This window comes from Balaenoptera physalus, assembly GCF_965194825.1.
Source record: "Balaenoptera physalus genome assembly, chromosome: 9".
NCBI lineage: Eukaryota > Metazoa > Chordata > Mammalia > Artiodactyla > Balaenopteridae > Balaenoptera > Balaenoptera physalus.
The window spans coordinates 13,891,179-13,911,476 of NC_138888.1; the positions used below are offsets into that span (position 1 = coordinate 13,891,179).

Sequence of the window (20,298 nt, forward strand, 5' to 3'; positions counted from 1 at the left end):
TTTCATTCATTAGAAATTCTACCCTCATCATAACTAATTTTCCATACATACTTTGTTCTATTTCTATGTTGTTTATTCTGTTCGACTGATTTGTACATTATTTTCTTTTGATTTTTTTGTTGAATGACTACTTCAGCTTTAAGAATATTTTGATATCTAATAGGCCAAGTCTCTTCTTATTACTCTTCTTTCTCAGAATTTTGATGACTTTGTCTCTTAAGTTTTATTTCCAACATGACTTTCTATCTTCATCTAAGTTAAACGACAAAAAAAAAAACAGATACAAAAACAAAACATAAGCCTTTATGGAAGGATTCTGACTGAAATAGATTGAATGTATAAATTAATTTAGGTATAAAATATCTTAAAATATTGAGGCAAGGGATGTATACAGCCAGCCTTCAGGAGCTGCAAGGGCTAAGAATTTCAAATCCACTGGCAATTCCATTTCTTTTTTCTGTTTCTCAATAGAATTAATATACTAAATTAATTATGTATATCTTCAAATAATGTATAAATTAATTTAGGCATAAAATAAAATATCTTAAAAATTAAAGCATGTCCCCCATATATACTCAAATATTTCTTTATATCCCTCACTGTGTCTGTAGTTTGTTTTAGGAAGACGTTTCTGGGGACTCCCCTAGTGGCGAGGGGATATGGGTTGAGGCCCTGGTCCGGGAAGATCCCACATACCGCGGAGCAACTGAGCCCATGTGACACAACTACTGAAGCCCGCACGCCTAGAGCACGTGATCCACAAGAGAAGCCACCGCAATGATGCACTGCAACGAAGAGTAGCCCCCACTAGCAGCAACTAGAGAAAGTTCGCACGCAGCAACGAAGACCCAACACAGCCAAAAAATAAATAAATAAAAGAAATTAATTTTTTAAAAAAAGACATTTCTTGTGCTTTGCTACTTGCTACCTAAGACTCAAGATAATTTATATTTTCATTGGGATTATGGTCTTTAATATTATAAAGCAATACTCTTTGTTCTATTCACATATTTCATCTTGAATTCAACTTTTTCTGATATTCATAATAGGTATACTTTAATATATCTTTGCCTATACTTTCAACTTTTCTGAATCACTTCATTTTAGGCAAGATTTACAATTGGCTTGCAGCTGGAATTTTTTTCATCCAATAGAAGCTGTTATTTTGTGTTGTGTTTATCTCGTCTGAATTAATTTTGTAAAGAATGTAATTGATTTTATTTTAATTCTGATCTTATGCTTTCACTTTTTAGTTTTCATTATTTCCTTTCTTTTCTACCATTTGCTATATAATCTGTTTTTTGTCTACATACCTAATCTCCTAAGATAGATACTCTAATTTTACTAGCAGTTGCCAATATAATTTCTCATAATATGCTTATGCCCATATTTGGCAATTTATCAGCTTCAGAGAGAAAGCAGTATATATTAAATATCTGTTTAGTTAGAAACCTTTCTGGCCAGTTATTGTAGTCTAACCCAATTTGGTTTATAGAAAAATGAGAATTTGCTAGAAAGCTGTTGTGATATTCAGTTGAATCCAAGAAAGATTTCATTAGCCATGCCTTAGGAAGGCAAGGGATGTATACAGCCAGCCTTCAGGAGCTACAGGGACTAAGAATTTCAAATCCATTGGCAATTCCTTTTTTTTTTTTCTATTTCTCTCTGTGGATCAGTTTGCTTTCTTTCCTACCATGTGGTAGAAAAAACGCTTTTAAATTTTACTTCTTACAGTTTTAAGCATCTGAGAGATATTGGCCTCTCTTGGGATCCCTATCACAAAATCCTTTGCAAAGGTCCACTGGATTTGCTTGGTCAGATGCCTTTTCCTAGACCAATTAATGAGGTTACATTTGACGCAGTGATTGTTACTGCCATAATCATGTGGATAGTCAGGGAAAGGAATATGGTTTTCAGACTAGCAGAGGGTTTGGCAGACAAAAGAGTGTGTCCTGTACTCTCACACTATGAAAGATAAGCAAACTGTCCATCTTTTGCTCCTGTTACCCAGAAGCTAATTAATTTTGGAAATTTCTGGCTTGATTTTTTTCTTCCTTATCTGTAAATCAGCCACCACTTGCAATAAAACCAGACACTTCTATAGCTCTTCAGCTTTTGCTTGTGGTTTTCATGTATTACTAGGGTTCTTTTTCTTAGTTTCAAAAAGTTTATTCCTAGTTGCTTCAAGACATGAATATATTAGGCAAAATTCCAAATGAATAAATGGGACTTTCTACTGATATCAGAGAATAGATTGCCAGACATGGGAGGCAGGGGAAGGGAGAGGAGATCAAATGGGTGAAGGTCATCAAAAAAGGTATAAACTTCCAGTTCTGAAATAAATAAACCCCAGAGATGTAATGTACAGCATGGTGACTATAGTTAATAATACCATATTGTATATTTAAAAGTTTCTGAGAGTAGATCTTCAAAGTTCTCATCACAAGTAACCATGTGTGGTTATGGATGTTAATTAGATTGGACTGTGGTGATCATTTTGCAATATATAAGTATATCAAATATTTATGTTGTACACTTCAAACCAATATAATGTTATATGCCAACTATATCTCGATAAAAAAGTTTATTCTCTAAAATAGTTAAATAATTTTGGAATTGTTTATCTAGCGAGGTAAGAATCTAATGCTTTTAACAAATAACTTACTTATTTTTACATCTGTATTAATACATTGAAAATTCTGTTTCTTTTATTTGTGATGTTACCTTTTTTCTGTTATACGTTATTAGAAAAAGTAAGGTTTGTGTCTCTGGAATAGTTTATAGAGAATGGTCTTAACTGAGTTAAAATACCAAATAAATAGGAAATAGTCACAGGCTATTCAATAAATAAACTCTGAATCAAAATTGACACCAGTTTAATTTTATTCTGTAATCAACTAAATATTTCAAATAAAACAAATACAACTAAAAAATGTCTCCAATTTTTGCTTTAATTTCACATTTCATACATTGCACAATTTTTACAAGATACCCATTTTGATTGTTTCATAACTTGGGGAGAGAGGAGGCAATAATTCTGCCAGATGGTTAAATATCCAGGGGATTTCTGCTCTCATTTTCCTCATTTGAGAGACATAAAGCAGTTTTTACTCCCAACATAAATTCTAGACAAAAACCATACACTTTGCTTACTTCTCATGTTAAACATTAAGGATGACTCACAAGCAAAAGATAGACTTGTTACTAAATTAATGATCTCTTAAAACCTTACGTGGCTGTATGGTAACTGCCAAGTTTGACCAAAAACAACTTACAACAAATCCGTTATCCTGCGAGCTTTTTTTTCTTTTCTTCCTTCCTTCTGCCCTTCCTTCCTTCCCTCCTTCTTTCTTTCTTCTTTCAGGTATATTGCATTAGAGAGCATCTATTTATAGACATTTACTATAGACATCTTTTAGCATAATTGTCCTTGAAGAACAATGGAAAATGTAAGCTAAATAAAAAACAAGAAAGAAAATGCTATACAGAATCTTTTATTAAGTAAAAATTATTCCATTCTTGAGCCATATTCAGACACTATTAGCTGGGACAGCTGCATTGCAGAAACTAAAATGAGAGTACATTTTTCTTCACGGAAAATTCCAATGTTCAGAGAAACAAACAGCAACATAAGCTAAATATTCATTATATCAGAAACAAACCACAGGTCTTTTGAGTAATAATCCTGTGAACTCGTGTCCTTAAATGAAAAAGGGCAGCCACAGGCATCTGGCCACTGAAGGTCTCTTCCTTTAGGAGGGTGGCTACCTGTGGAGGTGGACTCCTTAAATAACTATCTGCACCAAGGACCATTTGACATAGTTTAACCCTTGTGCAAAGACTCTTCACAGAAGCTGAAGTTGAAATTCACAGAGAAGCAAATAAAAGATGATGACCAATGAGTCCATCCAGGAAGGAGGATTCTTCATGGTTGTAACACCTATTTGGCTGAAAGACTTTCTCCCCACTAACGCTTCCTTATTTGTCTGTGAAGTTGCAGAAGATCCCTAGATAACGTGCTTTCCCAGTTGCTAGCTTTAAATGTAAGAAATAAAATTTATTCCTTAAAAAAAAAATGTAAGCTCAGTGTTAAAGTTTGTTTTTAGATCAAATGAATTGGATTTGCTGTTGTTGTTTTTATAACAATATAACCACAACAGTAAAGAAATGTTAAATCACCGTGTGAGTAAAAACAAGGATTTTGTCTCAGTGATGTGGATAACTATTCTTGGGGAAAGCACAAAAGGAGTCTGGGGGAAAAATAAGTGTCAGAATTATTATAGTATTCTGCAACACCCACTGAGTTCAGCTTCCTTTGCTTGATTCCCTCACTTCTCATAAATGAGTGGAATCAAGGAACTTTAGAATCTCCTACGTTCTGTCATTTTGTGTCCATATAATCCATTAAAAATCCAAGATGGTAATGTGGTTCACTTGTCTTTCTAATGAAAATTAAATTAAAATTCCTTAGGATAGAAATTTTTTTAAAAAAAGTTATACACTTTTAAGTGATTTTTTTCCCCTTTATAGTCACATTGGACAGCAAATGAGGATTGTAAACCACAAATATCTAAAGTTTTTATTTTAGTCTAAAATATATATACTGTATCCAGCTGATTCTTAGATAAGAATCACTATCTATAATAATTCTCACATCGAATACAAAATACATAAATATACAACTATTTGGAAAAATATTATTCTTTTGTGAGACAAAGAAAAAAGATGTGTTCAAAGAAAATGTGTTTTACATTGTAATGTCCAACTTGTGTGTGCTCGTTTCAGGTTAGAAACTCGTTAGGCATTTGGGCCATGTCCTCAAAATTCTGTTTAGCCTATTTGTCATTTCCTTTCAATAAAAGACAAGAAAAGAGAGAAACAGAAACAAAAGCACCCTACTCAGGAATCCGGGAAAGCCTTTATGATTGACTCATAGGCAGGTGGGGCTGGTGTTGAAAGGCCAATCCGAAGACTGTGATTGGACCAGTGGAAATCAGGACGGCCCAGACTGTGGGAAGTGTTGATGGTGGAGGAGGTATTGGATGAAGGGAAAGTCACCAGCTGACTCTCAGTTTCCACGGGAAGTGGTGGACTTTGCAGAAACGGATGGAAAGTTGAGCCCCTGAAGCTTGATTTTCTTGGAAAGGAATTGGCTTGTTCCAGGGAAGCTTGGCGCTGGAAAGTGAGGCTTGCCAGGCTGAGGTTGCTTCGACGTTCACAGCCACTGTGGCGGTAAAATCCAGTTCTGTTGAGGCCATGGGTGTAAGAAGATCTAGATCTCCGGCTTGAACTCCACTGTGAGATGGGGGCACTGGCTCTTCTTCGAGACAAACAAACAAACAAAGCCCAAATAAATCCTCCAATTACAAGTACAGTTGCCATGGACACTGTGAAGGACATTATAACACCCTCTGAAACAAAGAAAACAAAGAGGCAATTTGCTTTGTAAACAGGTGTCCGACTAAATACACAGGCAAAATACAAATGGTTACTATGGATTACATGATTAACTTAGATTTTTTTGGATTTGGGAAATAGAAGATGGTGCTAGGTGGATATGAATAAATGAAGCTGATATGCTGCCGTTTATCAAAGCAAAAGAATAAAGGATACAAAATGAGATTTTTTAACTGTAGCGTTCCACATTGCTTATGCTATTTTATTACCTTTAAGAAATTAGTAATTAAAAAGTCTCATTTTTTAAAAAAGCCTGTTCTTTAGCTCATATATTTTATAGAGTTGCAAATATAGTCCAGAGATTATTTCCTTTAGAGTTACAGTAGCAACTAATGTGCCAAAAGTTGATAAAAAATTTCATAGTCACATTGACTTTGCCTTTTCCTCTGTCTGCTTTCATCATCCCCACCAATGTCTTCCACCTGCAGGCTGCATGATGCCTCACTTCCTGTTCTCATTCTGAGACAGGAAGTGCTGGGCTAGAACCACCTGGGGGGCTGACTGATTTATGTCATATTTCCAGAACTCCTGGACTGTCACCTATATCTTTGACTCATTGATGACATGACCTATGCAGACTACTGTGCTCTTTCTTGGTTCCCAACCTGGTTCATGCTGTTATCATGCCCTTGTGATATGAAATTCCTGTCCCCTGATTCCCCAGGGAATCTCTGCTATAACGCCAGTATCCTCCAACTCACAGAACTTGTATTTGTCCAGATTTCCTGTTGCTAGGAAGGAAAAATGCCATTCCCAAATGGAAATTCTACCTTATCGCTTCTTCTTGTGAACTAAAAACATATTCTTGAATAAAACTGGGTAGCAGAGACCCTGCATTGAATCGAAAGACATGCTGGATATTAGAAGACCCTTCTGGCCTTATCACCCACCACACTTACCGACCCTCTACCCCATGATCTAACCCACAAGCCTTGTTGATTTTCCCACTATCCCAAAGCCTGTCTTTCTCTCTCAAATTCTGTGCATTTCAACATATTTTTCCTGATACCTGGATATAATTTTAAAATTTCTGTTTGGAAAACTCAGTATGCATTGAATTTTAAATACAGTCAACCCAAAAACTGAGTGTGGTCCATGAAAGAAGACCAGCAGAAAATCCATCAAGCTGACCCCAGCCCAAGTTGCCAGCCCACAGAATTGTGAGCTAAGTAAATGGTTGTTTTAAGTCACTATGTTTTGGGGTGGATTGTTACACAGCAAAAGATGACTGATTTAGGGTGCCAAACTCAGCTCTATTCCTAACATACTGTGTGATTTTTATAAAATTTATTTAGACTCACTTATTTTATTACTTTCTTCAAATGAAGGGGTTAGATTTTATGATTGCCAAAGTTCTCTCCAGTTTATCGTTGCAATCTATGATGGTATACACAAAATCTATGATGCAGAAGTAACAAAACAAACCAATATTAACAAATACAAAAGAATAATCATTGCTCCTTAATTTTTGGATATATTTTAGTGTCTTTCCACCTTATATTGTCACATTTATCTCCCGTGGTAAGACTATATTTGTTATGTCCTATTTTCACAATTATCACAGATGCTTATATCAAAATCCTCCAGAACAACTATTGAAGTCAAATCTAAGCAATAAATTCTTTATACTAAGAAGATGACTTCTGAAACACAAGATGACTTATGACAGATCTTCTAGACCCAGTATTGTTCTTCAAAAATGTCTCTCATCAAAATAATATTGAGTCATAGCCTTAAAGTGCAATCTCTTGAGACTGGGATTTCATAGAGTTAGGCTTGCTCTGGAAAAAGCAATAAACACAGTCAGAACCTAAAATTAACCTTATTGATAATACAGTAAAATTCCACATTAACTTGTACTTATCAGTGCCCCAAGATTTGGAACCTAAAAAAGGAATTATAGAAAATCTGGGCTGCCAAGGCAGTGAAACCATGTAAATCAGAATTTTCCAAAATTTCTTCTAAAAAACAATAGAGAAAAACAAGATGACCAAATAAAATTATACAAAACCATGCCTTCAGCATAATTAGAAGACAGAAAAAAAATTCAAACTTCAATTTACCTAAAAAATAAACAGTGGGGGACTTCCCTGGTGGCACAGTGGTTAAGAATCTGCCTGCCAATGCAGGGGACACAGTTTCGAATCCTGGTCCGGGAAGATCCCACATGCCTCGGAGCAACTAAGCCCGTGCGCCACAACTACTGAGCCTGCGTTCTAGAGCCTGCGAGCCACAACTACTGAAGCCTGTGCTCCAAGAGCCTGTGCTCCGCAACAAGAGAAGCCACCGCAATGAGAAGCCCGCGCACCGCAAGAAGAGTAGCCCATGCTCTCCACAATTAGAGAAAGTCCGTGGGCAGCAACGAAGACCCAATGCAGCCAAAAATTTTAAAATTAATTAATTAATTTAAAAAATAAAATAAGCAATGGAAAATAGAAACCAGTAAATTAAAAATAAGTGATGGAAAACAGAAACCAGTAAATTATCTCCCATACTTCTACCATAAGCTATCATGGAGAAGAAGGGCAATTCTGGAAATACTGTAAAAATAATGAAAAGGTGAACTGGTCCATGAGCACGCTGGCTATAGGAAACAGACTTACAAGTGAATATAGGTATGGGAAGAGGCAGTCTCGGAAAGTAACCTTCCTGTAGGGAAGAAAAGAATCCAAGCACAAGAGATCACATATTTTATATTCTACTTACATGAAATGTCCAGAACACACAAACTATATAGACGGAGAGTAGCTTAGTGATGGTCTAGGGCAAGGGGGTGAGATGGAAGGGAATGGGAGGGCCCTCTAATGGGGACAGGTTTCTTTTTGAAGGATAAAATGTTCTTAAATCAGATTGTGGTGGTGGTCACACAACTGTGTAACTATAAAAAAAAATCATTTAATTGTATACTTTAAGTGGGTGAATTACATAGCCTGTGAAATATATCTCAATAAAGCTGTTTAAAAAAAGAAAGAAAGAAAAGGATAGGTGCTTTTGGGGAGCCACACAATGAAGGAGAAAGGAGGCAAGATTGAGGGGAAACTTGGGGATCCTTCAAAACAAAAGAAAATTTAAAACAAAGGACATACAATCCCTCCCCACCTTCATCTTCTAAAAATAAAAATCAACCAGTAAAAACCAACCAAACACACACATACACGCACACACACACACACACACACACACACAAAGTCAACCAGTAAAAAAACCACGCTTTGCTACACTGAGGAAAGGATGAATCTAGAATGACTCTCAGGTTCTGGCGTGGGCAGGTGAGGGTGGATAGGTTGATACTAGTATCATTCATCCAAACGTGGAAGAAATGTGAGAATGTAGAACTGGGGCTGAAGCTGATATTAGAAAGATGTTGAATTTGTGTGTCCCTGGGATATATATTTGGAATTCAGGGTTAAATAAATATGGAGCTTAAAGAGAAGCAAAACTGGGAATCTTCATGCTACAAGAGTTCAACCATCCATGGAAAGCATTTCTACTAAAGGAAAGGACTATGTTTATAGAAGCGAGTTAAGAACAAACTTGCAGGAAAACCAGAATTTAACCGGTGGTGGAAGTCAACACCAGGGAAACAAAGAAGGGCTAATTAGGGTGGTCCACGGAGACAAGAGAGATTACTAGCACTGAATCAAAGTGAGGAGAGAATTTTAGGTAGTACGATTAGCAGCCAGATGCCCCAGAGATATTTACTCTTCATTTGTTAACACATAAAGCACCCACTAGATACCAAGTACCGCTAAGTACAGAGAGAGCAGGGAAGAAAATAAAGTCTCAGCCCTAGTAGAGTTAACATTCTAGAAGACTTAAAATAAGACAAATGTCCTTTAGATGTGGCAGTGAGTGGGTCATTGGCCACTTTACCTGCAATAAGTTGGGGGTCAGATGATGGAAGACCATGAGTACTTCTCCAAGAAGTTCAACCTCTCCACTGTGGGCAAAGAAGAGGCTTGAGCAAAATTACCCATTAGGAAGGATGAAGATGGAGCAGGTAGTGATATCTGTGGTAGACTGAAAGCAGAGAAACAGGGAGGATAGTGAAGCAATGGTTCCAACATGCAGTAATAATGGCTTAATCTGGGAAGTTGTAGTAAGAATAGGAAAGAACCTGGTCATGAGAGACCCAAAGTGAAAAGAATGTAAAAATTATTCCAAAGTATCATACCACCTAATGTCCTAGAAATAAGACATTGAGGGGGGTAGTGGTGATAAACTGAGGCTTAGATACTCTTGCTCCCATGATGTAAATGATAATGTTATTTTCTAGCAGTAATTTAATAATCAGATTAAATTATGTTTTAGAAATGTTAGCATCTGCTTACTTTATTATACTTACTTGTCTTTGCCATTTTATGCCATAATAGTTTATCAGAGAATAGATTTGCTGGATCAAATTTTAATTATTAGTATAATCATTATAAAGTTCCTTTAAGTTTTGTGTTGCTTATAATGGTTACCTAAATTCTGGATTTCACTGAAATAAATGTTTTAGTTGCTCTTAGAAAAGAGCTAAATAAAAATCATGAACTGCTCAAATACTTCATAAAACCCAGTCCTTTTGTCTTCTTTCCAAATAAGTACATGAGTCCAGGCATTTTGCTAAATTTGGTTCTTTGGTTAAGAAAAATACCTAATTTTACCTTATTTCAGTGAGTTTTTGGCAATCTTTGTTTTCGTGTGGCATATTGCACATATTTGAATAATTTATTACTGTACATTGTCATCAGTTGCCCCTGAAAGAGTTTATTCATTAGTTTATACTCCAGAGAATCCATGAGTTGATTACCGTGAGAAACTTTAATCAAAGAATATGAATAAACTCACTCAGATTTTCTGTCTTCCTATTTAGAATAGATGAATGAAAGATATATTATGATCCATCTTAATGTTATTATGCCCTTGAGTAGGAAAATAATGCATTAGGTAGACACTTCATTGGTAAACTGTAAGCTCCTTTTAAATTTGAACTTTTATTATTCTAAGCTAGAAAGGTTTCATTCACTAAAACTGTGATTAAGAAAATTTTGATGTTTGGAGGAATATAGTTTATAAAATGCAAACCTATTTTTATTTTATTATTGTGGTAAACAGTAATATCCATTTCTAATTTGATTAATTTAAGTTATAGGTCTCGGACACTATTTTAAGTGTATTATATCACTTAACTGTCAAACAACCCAATTAGGGAAATGCTTTATTTCTTTGGTGTGTTCTAAGAAAATATTAATCTAAAATGAAAGTGAAAATGCATAAAAATTGTATCAACTTAATACCAGATTTAGTAACCTGTTACAGACAGAGATACTTGGGGAAAATATGGTAAGGCAGTATTATGTACTCTACAGTTATACTTCCCTAAATCAACAGCCTCCACTGGAGAATTTTAAGTATCAACAACTTCAGATATAGAATCAGAGATACAAGGTTTCAATTAAAACAAACTCTTAAAAATGTTTCAGCTCACACTCCTAATTTTATTTTTTATTTCTTACTGTTTTTTTGGCTGCACTGAATGGTGGGCAGGATATTAGTTCCCCGACCAGGGATCGAACCCGTGCCCCCTGCAGTGGAAGTGTGGGGTCTTAACCACTGGACCGCCAGGGAAGTCCCACAGTCTCCTAATTTTATTGATGTTGAAACAGAGTCTAAGGTTTATGTTGTAGAACTAACAAAATTTATTTTAATAATTGAATATTGACAACTAGCACTGGTCAGGGGGGCTTTCACTCAGGTATGACATAAAATGAAAAGACAAATACTCAAGTTTGAAAAGTACATGTCCTTGCTTTTGTGTATAAACCAATGTAACCACTAGGGTCTGATGGAAGATTCTAAATATCTCAGGATATAAGCAGGTATAATAGATAAGATTAAAGAGACATATTTACTTTATTTTGACCATTTCGATTTAAAGTTTACAGTGTTCCTATACATGGTCTCAGTGTACATGCCCTTTGAGCCTCTCTACCACAGTCTCTTCTGACAAATAAAATATTCTAAAATGTTAATCTATAGAGAAAAGTACATAAGGTTCATTTCAAGAAAAAAAAGAAAATAGAAACTTTTAAAATGTAGAATCAAGGGGAAATAATTTTACTTCATGTAATTACAATAAAATGCAACTAAAAAGACCAAATGATTGCCTTAGAAAAGGTAGATCTCCCTTTAAAGGAAAAAAGGAACAAACTCTAACATTAGCAGGGCATAGCATATAAATTAAGTGTTGTTATCCTATTTTGTAACCTGTGTCTATACAACTACCAAGGGGCTGGCACCTAAGTCCTCAATAAATGACAGCTATTATTACTAATGGTTATATAACTTTCCCAAGTCATTTGACCCTTCCTGGCCTAATGATAATGGTCACTATAGTCCCTTCCAATTCTAAGATTCTAATATTGAACGTGGTTTTCAATAAATCTTACCCATACCTAGAATTCTGTCCATTAGTGTCAAAATTTAGTAGAGGTCACCATCTAGTGGCCTTGAGTTGAATCGTTCTGATATCTGAAAAGTGATTTTATCTTTGACAACAGAACATTCACAAAATCTTTTCCAGTTGTAAGAATCATTAAGCTTAGCTATTATTGAAGTAGGCTATGCTGTTCTTGGTATCCTAGAGTATACAGGAGGATGGTTCAGACAATAAGACTTTGGCAAAAATCGTTTTTAGGAAGAATTAAATTTAAGGTTCAGAAAACTTTTAATTACAATCCTTTAAACAAAGAGTAAGTATTTCCTATGTGTATCTCATCTCCCGGAAAATCCTATTGGGTCTGTTTTCAGAATATATCCACAATTCAACTTCTCATTATCTACTCTGCTACCTCCCTGATCCAAGTCAGCATCATCTGTGACCAGGACTCTTACTATAGCCTTCTCTCTGGTTCCTGCTTCTCTCCTTGCTCAATTCTCAATACAGTAGCCAGAGTGAACCTTTGAAAGTATTAGTCAAATCACATCACTCTTCTGTTCTAAACCCTTCATTTCTCCCAGAGTAAATGTAAACTCTCCCAAATGGCCTTAAAGCTCCAATTTGATCTGTTCTCAATTATCTGTGCTCATCACTACTCTTCCCCTGGCTCATTCAGCTCCATCCACACTGCCCTGTTTGCCATTCCTTAAACACATCAGCTGTGCTCCCAATTTAGGGCCTCCTGCTTGCGGTAACCTATTCCTGAAACTCTTTTATCAGCCATCTACAAGGGTGACTTCAGGTCTTTGCTCACATGTCACCTTCTCATTGAGGCTTACCCTGACCGCCCTATGTAAATTTTATCCTGTCCCACTTCTGATGCCTAACTGCCACCCTTGATTTTCTTTTTTCTTTCTGGCTTACTGGAAACTAGACTCAATTGTAGGACAAGTAAGGAAAAATCTGGGAGATCTGGAAGTAGTTTTGACCAAAGTCACAAGGCATAAGTCATACTCTGAATATAATTAGTCAACAGTATTGTTAGAGTAGAAGGTAAGTTAAATTATGTTCAGAAGGAACAGGGTAGACCATCACTTTCTCTGTGTGATAAACTAACATGTATCAAGCCACTGGGACCAATTATAAAATACAGATCAAAAATATTTTTTTAAATCTGGTTGAAGCCATCAGAGACCTACCCAAACTGCTGACTTGAGGGAGCAAATTCTAAGAGAAAAGAAAATCTCTCGTACAGTAATCTGTAAAGCGAGGCAAAAGAGGCAAAAAATCTGAGTAGAACTCTGTGCAATCTCAGTAGGCTTAGAAAACAAAGACTGGATTTCAGGTGATACCAAGGAGGATAGACTCTGGGAAATATTCTAGACTCTGAGTTGGGCTTCCAAAGAGCTATTCCCTAAGAGTAATAGCAAACAGGAAAAAAAGTAGACCTCACAAAGGTAGAAACACAGCTGACCCTTGAACAACACAGGTTTGAACTGCACAGGTCCACTTATACATGGATTTTTTTTCAATAAATACATAATTAGTGGTTTCCTCTGGGGATGACGTAGACAGGGATTGACTAGGAAGTGTCATTAGGGAACTTTTGGGTTGGAGATAATGTTCTGTATCTTGATCGGGGCTTGGGTTACTCAGGTGTGTATGTATTTGTCAAAATTCAGCAAATGTTCAGTTATGATCTGTGCACTTCATTTTTGATCAGTTTACACATTTTATTGTATGTACATTTGACCTTAAAAAGAAAAAAAAACTTAAAAATATTGAATTCCTGTTAATAATATACATGCTGAATTAATTAGGGGGAAGTGTACGGATATCTGCAATTTACTTGGAAACATAAACTAATAGATTGGTAGATAGAATGGATATTATAAAAATGTTAATAGTAGAATCCAGGCGGTAGGTATATGGATATTCCCTGTAAAATTCTTCACATTTTTCTGTATATTTGAACACTTTCATAATAAATTTTAGAAAAACATATGAGAGAAGATCATGAACAACTTTAAGTTAACACATTTAGAAATTTACTTCAAACGGGCAAATTCCTAGAAAATACAATTCCTGCCCTAAAGCAATCAAAGAAGCAGTAGAATATCTGAGTAGTCCAATATTGTTAAACAAATTGACTTTTCATTTAAAACCTTCCTATTAAAAATACTACCGATAATTACGCTGGTGAACTTTTTCAAACATTTAAACAATAAACAATGCCACTCTTACACAAATGTTTCCAGATAATAGAAAACAATTCCTATCCTGTTTTAGGAAACCTGCATAACACTGATACCAAAACCTGACAAGGCTATTATAAGAAAAGACTACTATAGGCAAATTTCTCTCATTAACATAGATGCAGAAGTTCTAAAGTCAGGAACCTATCAAAAAATACATTCTTCTAAGCTCTGCTCCATACCTACTGAATCGTAATCTCTGAGCATGGAGTTCAGTGAGAGATGAATCTTCAAACTTCTCTCTATGGAACTGAGATACAGCAGTTTTAAAGAAAAGCATTTGTTATTCAAACTTCCTACGTAACTGATATAAAGGAAGTAATTAGAAGGCTGTTAATATGAAATGTCCAAGAGTTTTTAAAGTGGAAATTAAAGATATGAATTTGAAATATAGTCAGTATTTGTTTACTATTTGGGAAGAGGGAATATAAAGAACATCATTGGGATGCGTGCCCAGCAAAACTTTCTCCCTCCTCAACCTCTCTGGAAACAACCTACTCCCATCTGCTGAGGTAGGTCTCTAAGTGACATATTTTTCCACAGGTTAAGGAATAAAATTTTCAGCTATTAACCAAGGTTTTCTGCCCTTGACTGCACTTGAGTGCCCAACAAATCAACTAACAATCCTCCATCTCAATTATCTGGTGGAGGATTAGGGCTGTTATCAAGGATACCCAGAATAAAGAAAAAGTTAATGTTTAGAATTGGTAATAGGATTATTAAATACGTAGAATAGATGATAGTCTTGAAAACCAATTGTTTTACTGCAATCACTAGACAATGTGAGACAGAGAAAAGTGTTTTGGTTTTTGTTTGTTTGTTTGTTGCAGTTTCAAAACGCTAAGAGCCTAAAGGACTCAAGAACATACCTTTTTACTATAATGAACTGTATTGGGAAAAATAAACCATGGTCTACGAGTCATGCCCTTGTCAGTTTGGGCTGCCCTTTAAATACCATAGACTGGGTGGCTTAAACAACAGATGTTTATTTCTCACAGTTCTGGGGTCTAGGAAATCCAAGATCCAGGTGCCAGCATGATCAGGTTCTGGAGAGAGCCCACGTCCTTGCCTCAGTGCATACACGCAGACAGAGGGAGAAAGAGCGCCATCTCTTCCTCTTCTTTTAAGGCCCTTAACCCCATCATGGCGTCCCCACCCTCTAATTTAACCCAAATTACACCCAAAGGTCCTACCTCCAGATAACACTGCTTTGGGGGTTAAGGCTTCAACATATGAACGGTGGAGGAGACATAAACATTCAATCCATAACAAGTAAACTTTCAGAAGCAGTGTAAAGAGGAGATGTTTTGGAGAGAGAAGAAGGGCTATAAACTATGTGACCAGTAAGAGTTCTGGAGAAGGGGCCATCACTCCATCTCTGCCTGTGATGAGCTACAGATTGATTTAGGGAATGCCAGAGAAATTGGTATCCATTCCCATCTTCTTAGAGGGATCCAGATGGGAAAGATGACAATCCCCTCTGAGAAACTCTGGGTCCCTGAAAAGCAGAGGAGGAATGAGGAAGTGTGGACATTAGTATATCCAGGTCTAAAGGTCTGATATACAGTCCAAATTCACACAGCTCCAGGGTTATGGGAGAGCATTCAACATTGTTCTGTGCCACTGAGACAGAAGGAAAAGTACCTGAATAAGAGCCAGTAGACCAGAAAGGAAAAATTATGACATTAGCAAATGTTGCACAGACCATACGAGTCAAATTTTATGGTAAGAGCCCTCAGCAGAGGAGGCAAGAAAAAAGGGCAATTCCCCTAAAGCAGATGAGAAATACACATCAGTAGTCAGCAGAGGCCAGAACTTGATCAAGAACCAATGGCCCTCTCCTTCCAATAACCTTGAGAGTGTATAGCTACCACCACTGTCCCTTTCCAACTTTAGAGAAAAGTCCTAAGGAAGAGGAAAGTGGGGAGACTTGAAGTAAGTAAATTGAAAATAATTATGTTAAATCAGGTCAAACTTTTACAGTGACTTTCAAAACTACACAAATCTTTCTCAAGTCATTCACACTTCTCCACAAATACGGCTTGTGTGTTTTTACTTCTGCATATTTGCTGATAACACTTCTCCTGAACTCCCTGAAATTTCCAACTATGCCTTATTTATCTCACTAACACCTGACATATTGACTAATATATAAGGAGTGGTCAGTCAATGCTTCTGAGTAAACTAATGAACTGGATAGATAAACGGATGAAAGGATGAGTTAATAAGTTAATGTAGAAAAATGAATGACTACAATGTTCTTCCTACAATTGTCTCCCTATTTGAAACTCATCTGATTTATAGGAACAGATAAAGCCTCATTTTTTTTTTCTAAGGAGGATTTAGGGACCATTTCTGCCATATTTGTCTTTCTAACTCATAACAATCATTGCCATTTTAATGTACATTATCTTGTATTATTCCATGACAGTATAGGCATATATTTGCATATTTATGGTCACATAATCTCCTCCAAGAGTGTAATCTTCTTGAGGACAGACGTTATAGTTTTGGTGAGGATTAAATGAGGTGAATAAATACAAGTTCCTAAACCAATAAATTCCCCAATTTTTCACAATGCTAGCCAAAAGGGAAGAACACAAGTGGTAAGGCAAGAAGTAGAACCAAACGGTCTTCTTTAAGACTCTGAATAGCAAAAAACTAACCAAGTTTAACAACACTTGTCTATTTCATTAAAGCAGAGCGCAGCAAACTTTCACAGGTTATGTTTCCTGCTGCCTTCATGGGGGATGTTTGTAGGGAAGGGAAGTGCATCAAAGAAAGCAAAAGTGAGAAATGCAAGGTGGTGGTCTTCAGCTGTGTCGTCACTCTCAGGCCGACTTTATTGCCCACCTTCGCACTAATTACTGTAATGTTTGCACAACATTTAATAAGTTTTAATGGGTGATCACCAAAAAACTTCAGGCTATCACTATTGGTAATAACCTGGTATCATTATCTTATTTTTCAACATTCATTAAAGTAAATCAGGGAAATTATATTTGGAAAACAACTTTTATGCAGCCTAAGTTTGGGAAATTCATATGGTTAAATGTACAAGTTTTGCTTCTCTAAACTGTTCTTTCTCTATTCTCTGAATTCAAAGTGCCAAGCAGACAATTGATTTTGGAAGCAATAGGCAATGTATTGCACTGTGCTTTATAAGATTTCCAAATAATATTTTTGCGGAGACAGTGATGTAGATATCAATTTAGGTACAAAAAGGAAATAAAAATTTAAAAGATCAACATTTATATTTTAGGAAATTTTTACATTTCATATATTCACATTTACATTTTTGCATTTTACACTTGATATTTTCTTGAACCCCAGAGGAATTAATGTGATCTTTTATATATTTTCCCCATATCATCAAACGTTATAACATTGTATCTACTCAACATATTTCTTTGGCTTTGTTAATGCTTATCAAGGTAACACTCCCCTTCCTGGTTTTCATTATTTCCATCTATTTTCTGTTGTATTCACAAAGTAAGATAAAGAAACACTAGGAACTATCTTTGGAACAATAAGTTTGAATTCTTTCTTAAGCATAGATTTCTATATTAAAAAAAAAGTTTCAGGATTGGTAAATAGACTCCAATTAAACATTCTGTTTTTAATTGAGGTTTATTTTATGATTATTATCCATGTTTTAACCAGTAGATAATGATTTTTTTTCCTTAAGTCTTTAAGTAAACCTGAAATTTAACTTTGGCCTGAAAAAAATTGATTTGGCTTTTACAGATTATTTTTTGCAGTAAGAATTACTTTACTTTTGAATAATCTATTTAGTTACTTATTTTTGCAATGATGAATTTAGGGTAAACACACTCTAGCTATTTTTTAGCGTGTGTTTAGCACATTCACTTTCTCTGTAAAGGAGGACAGCAAACTGTATTGTAAGAAACCTATATAAGCAAGACTCCCACAATTCGAAGATTTATTGTCTATTGGTTTCTACATAGAATAACTTATTACCAAAGCCATTCTCTACAATATGCAAGTATAATTTACTTTCTTTTTCTTAATTTTTTAATAATTACATTATGATGTTTATTAATATCCCTCATTTTCAGACTTGAAACAAACATAAATGTTGATGGTAAAAAAGAATTAATTAATTCCTTCCATGCAGATTTCTGTGATGGGGACGATCAGGTAGGTTGTTAGGAGCAGGCAGCATCGCTGCTCATTTTTCACCTGATAGTTCCCAAAACGTACCTTGGAATCACAACGGAAAGTCTGAAATAGTTCTCTGTGAAGATGAAACATTTGTTCTGGACCAATAAATAGGGCTATCGATCTCTTCATAAACTCCATTATCTCCTTTAAAGTTTTTTTCTGGATTTAACTCAACTTGCCCCCTTTATTTTTTAAATTTCCCTGAACCCAAGCATCCATGTCAATTTCATGTCTCAGCCCTTCTCCCTGTGTCTCCAGCCTTGGAAGACTCGTGGTTTTGACCTCAGCTCCGTCCTGCTGCTGCTAACTGCCTAGAAGCTGTGTCTGAACCCAGCCAAAAGCTACTTTGTATTGTTCCTTTTTTCCCCTTGATAGGCTTTCTTTATAATGTTATTTGTGGTGTTATTTCCACTTGTTCTGTTGCAGTTTTTTCGTCTAATTTCATACGATTTCTTATTTAATCATGTCATCACACTCCTTCAGTACAGATTTATTATTTAGATTCACTTTGGAAATTAAAGAATATAACATTGACAATGTAAGTTAAAATAATCTCTATAGAAATTCTCAGTTTCATTAAACAAGGTACATAATCTATATAACCATAAGACAAATAAAACTTAATTTTCCAACAAATCAATTATCAATTTCCAAACAGCAATGACTTACAAATTTTTTCTCAGTTTTATTCTTACTGTTTTCTAATTAGCATTTCCTATTATTTTCTTATTATTTTGTAACACCAGCCATAATCTATACGTGTTGCCCAGATTCTCCTTGAATGACTTCATAGCCCACTTTATGGACATTTTATATGAACAAATTTTTTGTAATAAATCTATGAAAACTTTAGGTAATCAATTTACCATAAAAAAAATGGCTCAGAGACTTCCAATGTTTCAATAACTTTCAGGCAGTACATTTCTCTGCATCCTAATTTTAAATTAAAAACAGTTAAAGAAAATCTTACCCCAAAAGTTTTCTGGCCATGGACTCCCTAAACTTGTTGTGTTATTAGCCATAATATCCACAAGGAAGAGAAGAGCGAGAAGAAAAACCAGTATGTCCAAAAGAAGCACTTTGATTTTATGTCTTTGTGGTTCAGCAGGAGAAAAATAATTTTCACACAACCCCTCATATACTTGTGTTTGCATAAAAGGAAATAAGTATATCATGTTTCCTGCTTTTATACTCAAATTAGCAACTGTTTTTCTTATCTTGGAATTCCACACGGTTCCTGAGACACAAAACAATTTCCTTCTCGTCATTTCCTCAGCTGAATTGCTAAGTACCCTCCTTTCCACCATCTCCAAACTGCTTTGGGGATAAGAGGCTCCTTTTCTTGTTCTTTCCTCTTCTCCTACTGATACAGAGGAAGATTCCAAACTCTCAGCTACAGCTGAGATATAAATCTAACTGGGGTTAAACTTATATCAGGTAAAGAAATAGACTGCTTTCCAATGTTTGAAAGCTATACTTAGGTAGTAAGTCGGGGGGGAAGCTCTTCAGAAATCCATATTCTGTTCCAGTACAATTAATTTTATCTAATACCTATTCTATAACTCAGTTACTTACTAAAATTCTTAATGTCTCTTGCTCTATTTGGGATGTTGATTTTGAAAAGTCATTTCTTTATTTCATTAATACCTCTAAAATGTTATTTATATTTAATTTTTTATGAAAATTGGTAGGTAAATATGAGAAAAAACAGTTTCTACACTGAAGGGCCCTACTTAAAACTAATTAGGGGCAACCTAAATGCAAATATTCAATTATGACAGAATGGTTAAGCCTTATAGTAAGCAGTACAATGATAACAGTATGTTCTTCTTCATGGAGGAGTGATGACTTTGGTACTGTGTATGACAGTATGAAAATAATTTTACCAACTGGAGAAAGAGTAATAAGGTAGAAAGAACAACATCACCAAATGTAGAGAATGGACTTGAGGACACGGGGAAGGGGAAGGGTAAGCTG

General features: G+C 35.4%; 1 protein-coding gene and 1 long non-coding RNA gene across 3 annotated transcripts in view; one reads left to right on the top strand and one right to left on the bottom strand.

Annotated features, from left to right (window-relative positions):
• LOC309667003 overlaps window positions 1-20,298 on the top strand; it is a 1,042,512-nt gene that overhangs the window by 990,475 nt on the left and 31,739 nt on the right. The gene's annotated exons all lie outside the window — the stretch shown is intronic.
• On the bottom strand, window positions 2,866-19,420 carry MYCT1 (MYC target 1). 2 transcript variants are annotated; one of them, XR_014267743.1, is made up of 3 exons: window positions 19,292-19,420; window positions 6,759-6,855; window positions 5,305-5,411 (listed from the first exon to the last, which is right to left on the bottom strand). XR_014267743.1 is itself a non-coding variant. In XM_082475797.1 (2 exons), the coding sequence occupies exons 1-2, from the start codon at window positions 19,341-19,343 to the stop codon at window positions 4,900-4,902; spliced, it is 564 nt and encodes a 187-aa protein (XP_082331923.1). In that variant the 5' UTR covers window positions 19,344-19,358; the 3' UTR covers window positions 2,866-4,899. The 2 variants fall into 2 exon arrangements, 1 of the variants encoding a protein (XP_082331923.1); XM_082475797.1 differs by lacking the exon at window positions 6,759-6,855 and having other exon boundaries at window positions 2,866-5,411; window positions 19,292-19,358.